General features: G+C 49.8%; 1 protein-coding gene across 2 annotated transcripts in view; it reads left to right on the top strand.

Annotated features, from left to right (window-relative positions):
• TBC1D24 (TBC1 domain family member 24) overlaps positions 1-4005 on the top strand; it is a 104068-nt gene extending 100063 nt beyond the window's left edge. For both annotated transcript variants that reach the window (XM_065558664.1, XM_065558665.1), the window contains one exon: positions 1820-4005. In XM_065558664.1, coding sequence (XP_065414736.1) covers positions 1820-1827 — 8 coding nt within the window. In that variant the 3' untranslated portion in view covers positions 1828-4005. The remainder of the gene's footprint in view (positions 1-1819) is intronic.
• The last annotated feature ends 13865 nt before the right edge of the window (positions 4006-17870 follow it).

Raw genomic sequence — 17870 nt, 5'->3', positions numbered from 1 at the left:
GTCAGGAATGTGGACTTTTGCAGTCTATGACAATTATCCCATTCCCATGCTGCTGGGGGAAGACTTGGCCAACCATGTGAAGCTAGCCAAGAGGGTGGGAATAGTCACCCGCAGCCAGGCTAAGCAAGCTTTCACCCCCATCCCTGGTCCTGAGCTGTCCACCAGGGCCCTGTGTTACCAGAGACCCAAACAAAGGTGGTGAAACCGGATCCCCTGCCAACGACTGCAACAGCCGTAGTGGATCCAATCCCAGAGACCCAGCCAAAGCCAGTCCCAGAACCGGAACTGGCAACGCAACCAGCACCAGAACCATTGCCAGCACTGAGTCCAGCGCTTGCAAACCCGTCTACAACTCCAACACCAGAGGGCACCAGCGAGCCTGACCTGGCGGAAGCAGCAGATAATCCTACCCAAGAGGCTCAGCCAGAGCCTGAGTTACCACATAGTGCACCAGCGGACAGCGGTTCACAGTCAGTGGAAACAGCCCCAGCACCTGCATCGCTTCCAGAGGGACCAAGCCCCAGTCCACAGTCCAAGGAGGAACTGATGTCTCCAGCATCAAGGGAACAGTTCCAGGCCGAGCAGGAAGCAGATGACAGCCTTCAGAAAGCTTGGGCGGCGGCGCAGAGCACCCCACCACCTCTCAGCTCTTCTAACCGATCCCGGTTTGTTGTAGAACAACGACTTTTATACAAGGAGACTCTTTCTGGTGGGCACCAGGAAGACTGGCATTCTCAAAGACAGTTGGTAGTTCCCACTAAGTATCGGGTAAAGCTCTTGAGCTTAGCCCATGATCATCCCAGTGGCCATTCTGGGGTGAACAGAACCAAAGACCGGTTGGGGAAGTCCTTCCACTGGGAGGGAATGGGCAAGGACGTTGCTAATTATGTCCGGTCTTGTGAGGTGTGCCAACGAGTGGGAAAGCCCCAAGACCAGATTAAGCCCCTCTCCAGCCACTACCCATAATTGAGGTCCCATTTCAGCGCGTAGCTGTGGATATTCTGGGTCATTTCCCAAAGAAGACACCCAGAGGAAAGCAGTACATACTGACTTTCATGGATTTTGCTACCCGATGGCTGGAAGCAGTACCCTTAAGCAACACCAGGGCTAAAAGTGCGTGCCAGGCATTAACAGACATTTTTGCCAGGGTAGGTTGGCCCTCCGACATCCTTACAGATTCGGGAACTAATTTCCTAGCAGGGACCATGGAAAACCTGTGGGAAGCTCATGGGGTGAATCACTTGATTGCCTCCCCTTACCACCATGAAACCAATGGCCTGGTGGAGAGGTTTAATGGAACTTTGGGGGCCATGATACGTAAATTCGTAAATGAACACTCCAATGATTGGGATCTAGTGTTGCAGCAGTTGCTTTTTGCCTACAGGGCTGTACCACATCCCAGTTTAGGGTTTTCACCATTTGAACTTGTGTATGGCCGCAAGGTTAAGGGGCCATTACAGTTGGTGAAGCAGCAATGGGAGGGGTTTACGCCTTCTCCAGGAACTAACATTCTAGACTTTGTAAGCAACCTACAAAGCACCCTCCGACACTCTTTAGCCCTTGCTAAAGAAAACCTAAAGGATGCTCAGGAAGAGCAAAAGGCCTGGTATGATAAACATTCCAGAGAACGGTCCTTCAAAGTAGGGGACCAAGTCATGGTCTTAAAGGCGCTCCAGGCCCATAAAATGGAAGCGTCGTGGGAAGAACCATTCACGGTCCAGGAGCGCCTAGGAACTGTTAACTATCTCATAGCCTCCCCCACCTCCAACATAAAGCCTAAGGTATACCATGTTAATTCTCTTAAGCCCTTTTATTCCAGAGAATTAAACGTTTGCCAGTTTACAGCCCAGGAAACAGATGACGCGGAGTGGCCTGAAGGTGTCTACTACGAAGGAAAAAAGGATGGTGGCGTAGAAGAGGTGAACCTCTCCACAAACCTTGGGCGTCTGCAGCGACAGCAGATCAAGGAGCTGTGCACAAGCTTTGCACCAATTTTCTCAGCCACTCCAGGACGGACCGAACGGGCATACCACTCCATTGACACAGGTAATGCTCACCCAATTAGAACCCCACCCTACCGGGAGTCACCTCATGCCAAAAGTGCTATACAAAGGGAGATCCAGGACATGCTACAGATGGGTATAATCCACCCCTCTAACAGTGCATGGGCGTCTCCAGTGATTCTAGTTCCCAAACCAGATGGGGAAATACGCTTTTGCGTGGACTACCGTAAGCTAAATGCTGTAACTCGTCCTGACAACTATCCAATGCCACGCACAGATGAGCTATTGGAGAAATTGGGACATGCCCAATTCATCTCTACTTTAGACTTAACCAAGGGGTACTGGCAAGTACCACTAGATGAACCCGCTAAGGAAAGGTCAGCCTTCGTCACCCAGGCAGGGGTGTATGAATTCAATGTACTCCCTTTCGGGTTGCGAAATGCACCCGCCACCTTCCAAAGACTTGTAGATGGTCTCCTAGCGGGATTGGGAGAATCTGCAGTTGCCTACCTTGATGATGTGGCCATTTTTTCTGATTCATGGGCAGAGCACCTGGAGCACCTGGAAAAAGTTTTCGAGCGCATCCAGCAGGCAGAACTAACTGTTAAGGCTAAAAAGTGTCAAATAGGCCAAAACAGAGTGACTTACCTGGGGCACCAGGTGGGTTGAGGAACTATAAATCCCCTACAGGCCAAAGTGGATGCTATCCAAAAGTGGCCGGTTCCAAAGTCTAAGAAACAGGTCCAATCCTTCTTAGGCTTGGCTGGATATTATAGGCGATTTGTACCCCACTACAGCCAAATCGCCGCCCCGCTGACAGACCTAACCAGAAAGAAACAGCCAAATGCAGTGCAGTGGACTGATGAGTGTCAAAAGGCCTTTAACCAGCTTAAGGCAACACTCATGTCTGACCCTGTGCTAAGGGCCCCAGACTTTGACAAACCGTTCCTAGTAACCACAGATGCGTCCGAGCGAGGCATGGGAGCAGTTTTAATGCAGGAAGGACTGGATCAAGAATTCCATCCTGTCGTGTTTCTCAGTAAGAAACTGTCTGAGAGGGAAAGCCAGTGGTCAATCAGCGAAAAGGAATGCTACCCCATTGTGTACGCGCTGGAAAAGCTACGCCCATATGTTTGGGGACGGCGTTTCCAACTACAAACAGACCATGCTGCGCTACAGTGGCTTCATACCGCCAAGGGAAATAACAAAAAACTTCTTCGGTGGAGTTTAGCTCTCCAAGATTTTGATTTTGAAATACAACACATTTTGGGAGCTTCTAACAAAGTGGCTGATACACTGTCCCGGGAAAGTTTCCCAGAGTTAAGATTAACAATTGTTCTTGGAATAAAACATATTGTTAGTTTTTATATAATCAGTAGTATGTCTAAAGGTACATGTGTCTTATTAACTCTGTTTTCTCCTAGAACTCCAGGAAGAAATCACAGCCAGTGTGGAACCGAACGTCCAACACTATCTGTGATTTGGGGGGCGTGTCATAACTATAACGGGAAGGGTAACAGCTGTCCTGTGTACAGTACTATAAAATCCCTCCTGGCCAGAGACTCCAAAATCCTTTTCCCTGTAAAGGGTTAAGAAGCTCAGGTAACCTGGCTGGCATCTGACCAAGGACCAATAAGGGGACAAGATACTTTCAAATCTTTGGGGGGGGGGGGAAGGCTTTTGTTTGTGTTCTTTGTTTTGGGAAGTGTTAGCTCTCGGGACTGAGAAAGATGGTCTCCCCATCTTTCTAAACAAGTCTCTCCTATTTCAAACTTGTAAGTAAATAGCCAGGCAAGGCGTGTTAGTTTTCCTTTGTTTTCTCAACTTGTAAATGTACCTTTTACTAGAGTGTTTATCTTTGTTTGCTGTACTTTGAACCTAAGACTAGAGGGGAGTCCTCTGAGCTCTTTAAGTTTGATTACCCTGTAAGGTTAATTTCCATACTGATTTTACAGAGATGATTTTTACCTTTTTCTTTAATTAAACGCCTTCTTTTTAAGAACCTGATTGATTTTTCCTTGTTTTAGATCCAAGGGGGTTGGATCTGTATTCACCAGGAGTTGGTGGGAGGAAGGAGGGGGGATGGTTAATTTCTCCTTGTTTTAAGATCCAAGGGGGTTGGATCTGTATTCACCAGGGAATTGGTGAAGGTCTCTCAAGGCTACCCAGGGAAGGAAATTAGCCTTGGGATGGTGGCAGCGGACCAGAGCTAAGCTGGTAGTTAAGCTTAGAAGTTTTCATGCAGGCCCCTACATTTGTACCCTAAAGTTCAAAGTGGGGATACAGCCTTGACAGATGGTCTCTTGGCACAGTTTGGAAACGCACCAGCTGCATAACACACAGCCGGCTCGAGGTACAAGGAAGGGGAGGCCGGGAAGGCTCATGGGGCAGGGGGCCGATGGAAAGATCCAGACGGCCTGGAGTGAGGGGCGGGCGGGGCAAAAACCAACCAGCAGGAGGCAAGGCTGCCTCCACCTCCTGGAGTACGCACAGGGGGGGTCATAAGGGTGGAGAGCCCCATGCGCCAACTGAACTCTTGGGGATCCACCCAACTCCCCAGATCGTAGTCCGGGAGGTCTCTGATCTTAGTGACTCCCACCAGGACCAACCTCCAGCACACCAAGGGAGACTCCACCATCTACACACGAAGATGGGGATTGTGTAGCAGGGGCTCCACGAGGAGATCTACCTGTAACCCTTCTGCCCATCTAAGTTGGTAGCAACAAGGGCCGGGTTCTGTATCTAGGGGTTCCGTTTCAATAACGCAATGCAAAACCGGCTCAAGCTCCCACCCAGTGACCTGGGACAATTACATACCACCCCCTGGGTGCCTCTAAGGGGCAATACTTCCCCTCTCGCAAGCACGGAGTCTGAGTGTAGCAGAAAATGTTTAATAACATGAGGTAAACGACATCATCATTACATTGGAAAAACACCACAAACAGGATTCATAACACAAACCACGAGCAGAAAACCCACCCCAGCAAATTGGGCTGTGTCCTTTCCCTTGGGTTCTTGAATCCAGCAACCTAAAAATCACCCAGAGTCCCCAAAGTCCAACACCCCCAAAGTTTCTTGGGTCCAGCAACCACCCAAAGTCCCAAAAGTCCAACAACCCCCAAAGTCTCTGTCCCTGGTCAGTGCAGCCCCAGAGTAAAAGGGGGGCACGCAGGGTGTTAAGGAGCACCTTATGTGATCCAAGGCCGGCCGGCTGTCTCTCCGTGGGGTTCCGCCACAGCCTTCACCATGAGCCAGTCCACTTCCTGCCATCCCACGAACCGCTCCGCTCTACGAGCTGCTCCAGCCATCCCCGCAAACAGCTCCACTCGCCGTTCCTTGGGCCACTCCAACCGTCCCCGCAAGGCTCCACGCTGCTCCACCAGCTGCTTAGCAATATAGCTTCAGGCTCCCCTAGTAGTTAACACAGCACTTAATAACTTTAACTCTTTTGTGATTTCAGCTCTTAGTAAGGGAGCACCAGTGCTGGTGCACCATTGACCCAAAATGAATTGAGCTCAGCAGTGTGTAACTAGACTCCTAATAGAATCAAAGTTAGCTCTGACATGGAGAGAAGAGGTGGTGCAATTGGTGTTTCAAGCCCTCAGCATGATCCCATCCTCTCTCAATTCACAGGGTTTTGTAACCCATGCCCGTTGTCAAACAAGTGCTACTTAGGTAATGGTGAAGGACTCACTCAGTCCTTCTGTCACACAACAGTTCCACTGGCCTTGATTCACAGAATCAGGGTAACAAAACTTTATTCTTCCTGCCCCAATAACAGAGAAACTGGGGATCCCACACCAGCCAAAGTAACCACTTTCAGTTGCTGTTGTTTCGTGCCAGGCGGGTGGGTGTGCCTATGCAAACAAGATCAGCCCCTGGAGTTCTTTTCCACACTCGCCATAATTCACCACCAGATGTCAGGGTAGAGCTCATCCTGACTCTGCTTACATCCCCCTTCGGTGGTCACAAAGGACCTGGTTGCTGAAAACAGCCTACAGGCCCAGAGGAGGTCCTGGTAGAAGACCGGCAGCTTGGAGAGGTCTTGCGGAAGACCTCTCGGATGGAGAAAAAAGAGCTGCCGGTCATATCGAAGGCCTCGCAGGCGTCGGAGGAAGGCATGCGCCAATATGCTCCACGCTGAGCCACCTGCACTATAAAGGAGTCTCTGCAGGGTCTGGGGCGGAAGACACACACCTGCGTGCACATACACGTCAGGCCCTGTCCTCCCCTCCAGGGAGAGATGGAGAATCCCTGAAGAGACCCAGTGCAGTCCCAGCCAAAAAAACTCCAGAACCAGCCTCTGGAGATTGGCCAGGAACACTGGGGGCGGGCACAGGGTGTTGAGTAGGTGCCAGAGCATAGACAGGACCTGTTGGTTAAGAACCAGCTCTCTCCCCCGGAGGGAGAGGCACCGGAGCAGTCCCATCCAGCCCCGCAACCACCCAGTCACCCTGCCCTCTAAACCGTGCTAGTTCTCTGGTAGAGACGGATGCGTGGCAGAAAGGTAGACGCCGAGATAGAGCTGCAGACCCGCGCTCCACTGGATGGCCTGAAGCGCGGTGGGAGGGAGCTCGCCTGCCCCCCAGCCCCGAACACCAGGCCAGAGCTCTTGACCCGGTTGATCTGGGCGGAGGAAACCACTGAATAAACAGCTTGACAAGCCTCCACCCGCACCAGGTCATTCGGGTCCTGGACCATGAGGAGCACCAAGTGAGTTTAGGCACCTACGGGTTAGGTGGCAGCTAAGCAGGGGTTGGTGGATTGCTGTGGTGCCTAAAACTGGGACCTAGGCACCTAAATGTGGGCTTTAGGCAACTACATCCCTGTGTGGGTCTGGCCCTGTGTCTTTACCGTATGCACAGGCTTGCAGTGATCATCACTGAGCAGCACCCTCCACAGGGACCAACAAAGGAAAGAGGGTGCCTGGGAATGATGACAGCCCCATGTGATAACAGAGGGAAACTCCCCACCGATATAACCCTGGTCTTGTTCTTGCTTGAGGCCCCAGGATGTTAGAGCGAGGTTGTTTGGGATTTTATTGGGATGTCGTTTGGGAAATGCAAACTTGAGGCCAACTCGGGCACCAAAAGCAGGAAGCCATAGATTTCGTCTCTCATTTCCCAAACCACCAGGGAATGGGAGAGCTCCAGTTAGGGAAGGGAAGAGCTTGTGTTGCTCACCATCGCCCTGTTAACTTGGGATCAGTAGCATTAACTGAGCTCCCAGCCTGAGGGGAGTTATGGGAAATAAGGCCTTGGAATTGGACATTCTGAGCAGGGAAGAGGGGATACATGGCAAGCCTTTACAAATACTCCTCAAGACCTTGCATTTATTGTCTGCAGGACCTTCTGGCTTGCGGCCAAAGAGATTTACAGGAATGTGGAATGAAATCACTCAACTCCCTATTAACATGCAGTCCTCTCTGGGATGGAGCATGTTTAACTGCACTACATAGCAGGTTAGGACAGGAAGTGAAGAATACTATCTCAGAGAGAGCTGCTGAAAGCAATTAGTCCAGCTGGAATGTAGTCAAGACACCGGAGGTGATGTTAGTGCCCAAGACCTAAATTAAATTAATGGAAATATCCTATCTCCTAGAACTGGAAGGGACCTTGAAAGGTCATCAAGTCCAGCCCCCTGCCTTCACTAGCAAGACCAAGTACTGATTTTGCCCCAGATCCTTAAGTGACCCCCACAAGGATTGAACTCATAACCCTGGGTTTAGCAGGCCAATGCTCAAACCACTGAGCTATCTGTCCTCCCAGACATCATTAGATGGCATCAGTTCAGACACCAACCACAGGTGGTTTCCATCTAGCAACCCACTGAAAGGCTCTATAGCTTACAGCCAGTGCTCTGAGCCATCAGGTCTCCAGAAGTTCGTCCTTTTAAGAATGTTTAATTGGATAACCTCTTGAAGCCACTGCCCTCTGTATCCTCCCCACCACTCACAAACAGGAACGTCCAGGGACCTGAGTCTCCTGCTAGGGGATATGAGTAACTTCCACTGAAATCAGTGGTTCTTACTAGCAACCTATGCAGCAGGAATCGAGTCACTGGGTCTGCAGCTTCCTACAGACAAAGCACCCAGTGCTGTTTACCAGGACTTTCCGTGTCTCCTGTGATGCAGGGCGATCAGGCCTTTTGTGGCTGCCTCTTCCTCCAGAATCCCTTTGCTGCACTTTACTAAAGCATTCAAGTAAACTAAGAGAAAGAGACGAGAGGTTGCCTGGCCAAGGAGTAAATAAATGCATGTATGTGTATGGCTAGAAGCTAGATGGGGGTAGCCTACAGAGTCACTACAGAGCTTCCTGCAACTGACTGGGGCACCAGAACTAAATCTAGGCTGAGCTTTACATCTCACTGAGTTTCAGTGGTGCAGAGAGAGCCTCAGGGAGGCTGGCATCTGGAAGGAGAACGGTCAATAAAAGACACATTTGAGTGAACCTGAAATGTGCCTGAGACCATCTAGCATTTGCCTCTCCCCACTGTCCTACCACCTTCAGCCATCCCAGAGCCTCTCACTGTCAGCTCCTCTCCCCTATCCCCACTTCCTGGATGCTTGGAGGGACAGGAAGGGCTGCTCCGGTGCAGTTGGACTCCCATCATGGTGCTAATCTGTTGATGTATTTATGACGTGATGCTCCATATTATTTATAGAAATATGCTTATGATATGGATATGGCATAACTGAGATGTACTTTATGCAAGATGGGTCATGTGAGGTATCATTGGAAAGGTTATCATTTACTGAATGTGTTTATCCAATTTGTATGCATGTCTCATTTCTGTATCTGGAGTCAGGAATACTGACTGTAACTATTACAACTGTGGTTATACTTGGAGATGCCCACCAGACAATAAGCAATCAGCCTTACTGGGCCATTAGGAAAAAGACAATGAGTCTTAGAAGATGTGGATCCCCCATCTTCTGGGAGTGCCTTCCTGTGGACATTGCAAATAAACCTGGTTTCTTGGTTGCTTTGACACTGCAAGGTCAGGTGATAATGTCACTTGGTAAAAAGTTCTGTACCACCTTGGACACTGCTGGCACTTTTCCACTGGAAACAAAGGCTTCCCACCTTATGTAAATTATATTTAAGGCTGGGGAGTAAAGTAAACAGGACTCTTCTCCATTGCCTTCCTGCCCGAGAAGAAAGATAGCTGAAAGTACCTGAAGAGACAACTGAGCTGAGGGAAAGGCAAGTCGCTGAGTCCAGACTAAAACAGGAGTCTAGACTGTAAAGAGAAATAACTGGAACTCTAAGCTACAGAAACTCTGCAACTTGCCTAAAACAACATTGAGGGTGAGAAATTACATTTTGTAACTTGTTTCTTGAGTGTATTAAGCCTAATTTGTGTGTTTTGTTTTATTTGCTCAGTAGTCTGCTTTGTTCTGTTTGCTATCCCTTATAATCACTTAAAATTTACCTTTTGTAGTTGTTAAACTTATTTCTTGTTTATAACATAACCCAGTTTGTGCAATTCATATCGGAGGCAGGGGGGAAGCGGTGCATATCTCTCTCCACATTGAGGGAGAGGGTGAATTTTATGACCTTGCGCTGTGCAGATCCTTCTATACAATAGGAGACAATATTATTTTGAGTTTACTCCCCAAAGGGGGTGGGTACATGAGTGCTGGGTGAATCCTCTCACACAGAGCTGACTTCAGTCTGTGTCTGCAGCTGGGTATGGCCTTGTGTGTGTGTGTGCAACGAGCACAGCAAAAACAGGGTGAGAAAACCCAGGCTGATGGAAAGGGCAGGCTCAGTAAGGCCCCAGCACCTCAAATGGGGGGTTCAACCCGTCACAGTATTTGTGTCCCACATCACAGTAGCATCTGATCAAGGCTGTAGCCTCCACAAGAGCTTCACGCGGAGCCATGAAGAGCTGGTTCTAAGGCCAGAAGCTGGGCGTCATGTTTCAGGAGTGTTTCTGGCAAGCCACATGCAATTAGTGCAGCACGTGTCACATTTCTGGACATTACAAGAGGAGGGATCCGATTGCCAGGAGGAGACTCCCACTGTGCAGGTGTCCAAGCTCTCTGTGTGGGCCAGGCCAACTTTAACCTGTTCCCAGAAAAGCCCACAGAGTTATCAGTGTGCGCAATGTTCTCCTGCTGCCTCCAGTTACAGCAGGGATCCAGTAGAGGACTTCACACGAAGAGGTGGATGCTTGGGTCACTTACCGAAAATCTCAGTTGGGGCAGAAGTGATGGAAATCCCAGCCCAGAGTAAAGGTAAAGTGGCAGCAGCTGCAAGCAGAGAAGAAATAACACAATGGAGGAAAGCAGAAAGGGGAAGAATGCTGCAAATCCAAGTGCGTGGGCCGTAAGGGCCTGGGACTGGCTCGGCGGGTGAGAATCTCAAAGCTGACTAACATACAAAATGCTGAGATTATTATTCAGAGTGGAATCTTAGCTTATTAGAAGAAAAAAACGATGTGGGTCCTTTGTCTTTTAACCATTTAATTTATTGAAAGCCCTAAACCCAAAACTCCTAGTTATCTCCTCGTTAGATTAGTGTGCACCTGAGAGAGAGGAAGGTCCAGTGGTTAGGGCACTAGCCTGGGATTCAGGAAACATGGGTTTTATTCCCTGCTCTGCCACAGACTTCCTATGTGATCTTTAGCAAGTTGCTTAGCCACTCTCTGCCTCAGTTCCCCATCTCTACAATGGGGACAATAGCACTGTCCTGCCTCACAGAGGTGTTATGAAGATGAATACATTATAGATTGCAAGGTGCTCAGAAACAATGGTAATGGGGCCAAGATAGCTAGGTGAACCCTGGGGTGTTACCAGTTCTATTTAGGGTGCTTGCTAGTCTGTATAGCTGGCATCGTCTCCGCCTGCTCCCCGGGCTGGGGAACCTGCAATGTGGCCCTCTGACCAGCTCTTTTCTGAATCTTTGTTTACCTGAAGGTTCCGTCTCTCTGAGAGCTTTGGATAAATGAGGATGTATTGCAGTTATATGCAGTAGTTGAAATGCCAATCCCTCATCTGATTGGCTCCAAGACAGTTATGTTGCCTAAGGTAGTTTTATGCCATTGCCCTCACTTAGCTGGACAATAGGTCAGGCGTGTTAACAATTGGCTGAGATGGGGTCACATGACCTTGTTGGAAGCAAATGATGCAGCTAGTCAGCAGTAAACGGGATGTGGAAATAAAAGAAAATGAAAAACATTGCATCATCCTCTGGAGCTGTGAACTGCTGCTGGTGTTCGAAGAAGAAGCTGAGAAAGCGCAATACAATTTTCCATTTACATTCATCCAAGATGGCAGTCTGGAGCAGCCCATTCCTCAAAGGATATAGTGGAACATATACAAAGCGGGAATTTTAGTATGTTGTGGGAAACCATTGCTTTCTGGAGCTGTGGAAGTTAAGATCCACCACTGTTAGACAGAGACAGAACAGAGAGAAAAATTGATGAGATTAGATTAGATTAGATTAGATTAGACTAGACACCAAAGCCTCTCCATCAGGAAGCCTAGGAACCAGCTCAGCACAGAGAGACACTGATAAGGGCCTGAGTGACGTAGCAAAACCACCAGTGATCTGAGATTCTGAAGTCTCCATCCTCAGAGGAATATGTAGCTCCCCTAGAGGAAAAATTCCCTTCCTAACCTCAACCCATGACTCTAGTCATGTGCTTTCCAAGAGGCTGTGCATGGGGCACAGGAAGGAGGAAGTCACTTTGCTGGGTGTACAGTATTTACGGGATGTGCTTGCTGAAAAGGGCGGGGAGCTGAATCCAAGATTTCCAATTGTGCCTTCCTCTCACCATAGTCAGGATATGGACCCTATCCTCCCCTGGTGTAAACTGGCTTCAGTCAATTGATGTCAATGGAGCTTCTGCAGTTTATATATTCTTCTGGCTCTGTTGTTTTATTTAGGGCTACCATATTTTAGGTTCCCAAAAAGAGGACACTGCTGGAGGGGGGAGCTGGAGTGGGGTACAGTTGGGGATGCTGCAGGGAGTACCTGCAGGCTCCTGGAGGAGTGTGTGTACTGGGAGGAATATATGAGGGGCGCTGGAGGGGATACCTTCAGCAGGGGTACTCACTGAAGGTGAGGTGGGCAGTGTCGCTCCCTGTCACTGTGGCAGGGTGACTGGTGCAAACCCAGTACACAACAAGAGCCATCAGTCAGTGCCTCCGTGCGAGAACCCCCTCCCCAGGGCTGGGAGCTGGGGCAGCATCCAGCAGCTGTGGCTGCAGGGGACTGGACCAATCAGATGCAGATGCGGAAATGGACCAATTGGAGCTCTTTCTGAGCTGCAACACCTGCTCTGCAAAAATCCCTGACATTGCCTGGTATTTGAAAAATATATCTGGACCGAGGGCGGAGGATCGAAAAAGAGACTGTGTCCGGGAAAACCCGGACGTATGGTAACCCTATTTTTAGTTAACTCATGCACCCTCATGCTGCAAGCCAAGAGGTGCTGGGGCTCTGAACTACTAAACCTAGAGGAGCCGGGGCTCAGCCCCAGCACAAATTAAGCACTGCTTGTGCTGCTTCGCCCTTACAGTTGGAACAGCTGGCTGCAGTGAGCTGCTGCAATCATCTCCATACTCTTGAGACACAAGCAAACAGGAATCAGAGATTAAGCTTTTGGAGGATTACGAAAGTTATTGTGCAACGGTTTCTGTGCCCATTCCCGTTCATGATCATTCATATACAGTCACCTCTTCTGAGACAAGAGCCTTTGGTCACTCCATCTTGTGCTTTTCACACAGATGGCCTCTGTGAAATGAACTTAATGACATCACTCCCATTCCCACTGGATACATGTCCACATCACAGAAAAGAAATTCATATTACAAGCATGCTCATTTGAAGAGCCAAGGAGAGTATGGAGTGGAGACTGGGCTATTTTTTCACCCCCTTAACATGATCCCTCTAGGGGAGAAGCTTGCACTGCTGCTGCCCATGCTGTACCTGTTCTGTAGCTAGAAAGAGGCCTTCAGTCTCCAGGACTGGCAATATGGCACTGTGACACTCTGTACCTCAAAGTCGCACCCTGGAACCCCCTTAGTCCCACTATGGTATTATTATGTGTGTTCTACAATGCATGCTTTGTGAGGTATCATTTTAAAAGTCTTGATCTGTTGAACAGTAATATCCTGTTGGATTGTATGTGCTATCATCATATGTGGAGTTATGAGGTATTGCTATGTGTGTGTTACTGAAATATGCTGTGAGGTTGGGAGATGCCCACAGCCAGCCTTTTAGTGGCAACAGAGGGCCAACCAGACGTGCTGATGGCCCATTAAAAGGGAATCCGCACTCCCAACTGTCTGTCCAATGGGGGCTCTCCCTACTCAGCTGCACGAAGTCAGGTTTAACTCACAGCGCTGTACATCTGCAAGTGTAGCCAAGGCCTCAGTTTCATTAAATGTCCTTCCTGTTTCATAAACACTAGAACAAGAACAGACGCTCCTGATCTACCTTCTCTGTGCCTGTCATTATTTTATATACTTTTCTCATGTTGCCTCTTAGGGTAGGTCTCCGCTTATGGCAGCATATAGAGTACAGACACTGCATGCCCAGCCAGCATGGATATGAATAGCAGTGTAGATGGTGAGGCACTATTTAGACGAGTAAAGTGAAGACACACCAGAGCCCTAGGGTATGTACTCTACATGGTTCTCTACAAGCCCAAGCAATGCCTCTCACATGTACACTGCTATTTTAGTAGTGTAGCGTCCCATGGGCTCCCCTTTGCTGAAGACTCTCCCCACCATTGTACAAAGGTTGTTGTGTAAGGTGTCTATGGAAAGATTATGATTTGTTGATTATAATTGTGCTATCTTTATGTGTATATCATTTTTGTAGTTGAAGTTATGAATATTGGCTATGTACTTGTATAGCAATGTGTTTTGATTCTAAAGTAGCCTTAGGCCTTGGCTACACTTGCAGATGTACAGCGCTGTGAGTTAAACCTGACTTCGTGCAGCTGAGTAGGGAAAGCGCTGCAGTCTGTCCACACTGACAGCTGCCCAGCGCACTGTTGTGGCCACATTTGTGGCAATTGCAGCGCTATTGGGAGCGGTGCATTATGGGCAGCTATCCCACAGAGCACCTTTTCCCATTCTGGCGCCGTGGGTTGTGGGAAGGGGCGTGGGTGCAGGGGATTCTGGGTCCTGTCCCAATGCCCCGTGACGCATCGCTTCACATCCCAGAAATCCCTTTGTTTCCGTCCACCTTTGGCGCCATCTTTCAGCGGCTTCTGTGCAGCACGATCGGTCTGCGGGAAATGGAGTCCGAACTCCTGAGGTGTATGCTGACAAGTCTCGACAGCACGTCACGTTTGGCTGTCGAACTATTCCATAAGATCCAAAGTGACAGTGAGAGTGAGGGTGAGGAGTCCGACGATGCTATCGAGCTGCGTAACGCGTATGACACGAAATTGCTTGTGGCACTCACGGACATGCTCAGCACCGTGGAATGCCGCTTTTGGGCTCGGGAAACAAGCACCGAGTGGTGGGATCACATCGTCATGGAAGTCTGGGATGACGAGCAGTGGCTGCAGAACTTTCGGATGAGAAAAGCCACTTTCATGGGACTGTGTGAGGAGCTTGCCCCCACCCTGTGGCTCAAGGACACGAGATTGAGAGCTGCCCTGCCAGTGGAGAAGTGGGTGGCTATTGCCATCTGGAAGCTGGCAACTCCAGACAGCTACCGGTCGGTCGCAAACCAGTTTGGAGTGGGAAAGTCGACCGTTGGAATCGTAAAAAGAACAGGAGTACTTGTGGCACCTTAGAGACTAACAGATTTATTAGAGCATAAGCTTTCGTGGACTACAGCCCACTTCTTCGGATGTTGATGCAAGTTTGCAAGGCCATTAATCGCATCCTACTCAGAAGAACCGTGACTCTGGGTAACGTGCAGGAAATAGTGGATGGCTTTGCACAAATGGGGTTCCCTAACTGTGGAGGGGCGATAGATGGGACGCACATTCCTATTCTGGCACCACCCCACCTAGGATCCAAGTACGTTAATCGGAAGGGGTATTTCTCTATGGTTCTCTAGGTACTTGTGGATCACCGTGGGCGTTTCATTGACATTAACACAGGCTGGCCCGGAAAGGTGCATGACACACGCATCTTTCGGAACACTTGGCTGTTCAGGAAGATGCAGGCCGGGACTTTTTTCCCAGAGCAGAAGATCACAGTAGGGGAAGTTGAAATGCCCATTGTGATCCTTGGAGATCCCACTTACCCGTTAATGCCGTGGCTCATGAAACCCTACACAGGGAGCCTTGACAGCAGCAAGGAACGGTTCAACAACAGGCTGAGCCGGTGCCGAATGACTGTGGAGTGTGCCTTTGGCCGTTTAAAGGGCCGCTGGCGATCTCTGTATGGGAAGCTGGACTTGGCCGAAAACAGCATCCCCGTGGTTATATCCGCGTGCTGTGCCCTCCATAATATTGGTGAAGGGAAGGGTGAAAGCTTCACTCAGGCATGGACCTCTGAGGTTCAACACCTGGAGGCTGAATTTGCACAGCCAGAGAGCAGGGCTATTACAGGGGCCCAGCGCGAGGCTGCAAGGATTAGGGATGCCTTGAGGGAGCAATTTGAGGCTGAAAACCAGCAGTGATATCTGGTGTCCTGCACAGGAGTGAAGTGCAGTAGTTCCAATCTTTAGGAATCAGTGTCTGCTAAGCAGACAAGCAGACTTGCAGTGCCTGTTTATTTCCTGGGCTAAGGAGTCTTTTACTTTATGCAATAATAAAGAATGTTTTCAAAGCCAAAGAATCCATTTATTGAAAAGAAAACAAATTTATTTATTGAAAGGAAACAAGGGGGTGGAGTGGGGAACAGTACAATCACAGATTCGCGTATTTCCTGTCTGGTGTGCTGTGCAGTGAGTGCTGCACTTCAGGACAGCTATACTGCATGGTCATGGGGGTTGAGTGCAGAGGGTAAGGGTCATGGTTTTCAGGGCTGCGTGGTGAAGATACTGGTGTTGGAGGCAGCGGGTGGCATGAACAACATGGAAGCTGGGGAAAGGGGTTGGAGGTGACAGTAGGGCACAACGGAAAGAGTTTTGGGACAAGGGCTGTAGGGGGGGTGGCGTTTGCGTTTGCGGTACTGCTCCTCTTTCCGCATGGCTACCAGCTCCTGGATAGTGTCTGCTTGGCACTCCAGGATGCTTATGAGCCTATCAGTGCTTTGCTGCCGGTGCACGGTGCTTTGCTGCCGGTGCGCTGCATTTTCCTGGCAGATCCTGCTTTCTCTCTCCCTCCAGTTCTGTGCTTTCTCATTCTCTTTAATAGATTGCCACATCACTTCTTACAGCATGTCTTCTTTGCTTTTTCGCAGTCTCTTCCTGAGTCTTTGCAGTCTCTGAGCAGGCGATAAGAGGGACGGCTGAGGTCTCAAGGTTGATGCAGCTGTATAGGCAAAATGCAACATTTAACAGAGGCAGCATTGTTTATACCAGACAGAGTAATGATTCCCCCCGCACTTAAGGAGTAGAAAACACACAGAGTCTACACAATAGCATAATTTTCCTGTCCGAAACAGAGCACACATATCCCACGGGAGCCTCAAAATGGTGAGTAAGGGGGACTGATTGTTTCAGGGCTGCACTGTCCTCTGGGTTTCTGTGCCTTGGGGAGAGCCAACAGCTTCAGGGGGCACCTACACTGAACACTGTCCCAACATTTTCCACAGGAGTTCATCCTGGACAATATCTCGCTGCTGAGATTGACCTGGGAAGCAAGGGAGGGTCTTCTACTGCAATGCGGCTTCCGCTCTAGCCCATATGCAGCTTGCCTGTGTGCAACAATGGTCCCCCCGCCCCTCACGGCACAGTGGCGCGGACACGTTAGCCTGGCTGGGACAAGGACCACGGTGGCTCTCCCGATAAACCTGCACAAGCGCATTGCACACATTCTGGATGAGACATTCGAGGAGATTACCGAGGCCGATTACCGCGATGTGATAAACCACATCAATGCACTATTCCGCATCTAGGCATGCATGCCTAACCCTCCTCTCCCAAAGAGCCCGCACCGAAAAAATTCCTTCCCGAAAAAAAATCCTACTTACCGGGAACCTGCTCTTCTGTTTGTCCTCCACCAAGTACCGGCCGCTGCAACTGGCACCTTCCTCCTGGCTGGAGAAGAGCTCCTGGCTGCATGGCTCCAGGGATTCTGGGGTGTCTCCATCCGGCCCACCACCATCACTCCCGTTTTCCTCCTCCTCCTCTTCCTCCTCCGCCCCCTCCCCCCCACATCGGCTCTGAAGTGTCCATGGTGGTGCTCGGACTGGAGCTGGGGTTAACCCCAAGTATCGCATCCAGCTCTTTGTAGAATCGGCAGGTCGCGGGGGGAGCACCCGAGCGGCCGTTTGCGTCATGGGCTTTGCGGTAGGCACTCCGCAGCTCCTTCACTTTAATCCTGCACTGCAGGGTGTCCCGGTCATGGCCCCTTTCCATCATGTCCTTTGATACCTTCCCGAAGGTATCGTAATTCCTACGGCTGGAGCACAGCTGGGACTGGACAGCTTCCTCCCCCCAAACACTGATGAGGTCCAGCAACTTGCCATTGCTCCATGCTGGGGCTCACTTGGCGCGTGGAGGCATGGTCACCTGGAAAGATTCGCTGATAGCACTCCACGCCACGCCGGGCTGAGCAAACAGGAAGGGAATTTTTAAAATTCCCGGGGAATGTAAAGGGTGGGTCACATGGTTGGTTACCTGAGGCCAGGACAGTAGAGTTTGAACTGATGACCAGAGTGGCTAGAACAGGCATTGTGGGATACTGCCAAATAATTCTGGAGGCCATTCACAGCGGATTGGGCGGCTGCAGTGGCAGCGCAATACTCACTATTCCTCTCGGAGAGGTGGAGTACATGCA

This window comes from Chrysemys picta, chromosome 10, assembly GCF_011386835.1.
Source record: "Chrysemys picta bellii isolate R12L10 chromosome 10, ASM1138683v2, whole genome shotgun sequence".
NCBI lineage: Eukaryota > Metazoa > Chordata > Testudines > Emydidae > Chrysemys > Chrysemys picta.
This window is presented reverse-complemented; position numbering and strand designations above follow the sequence as displayed.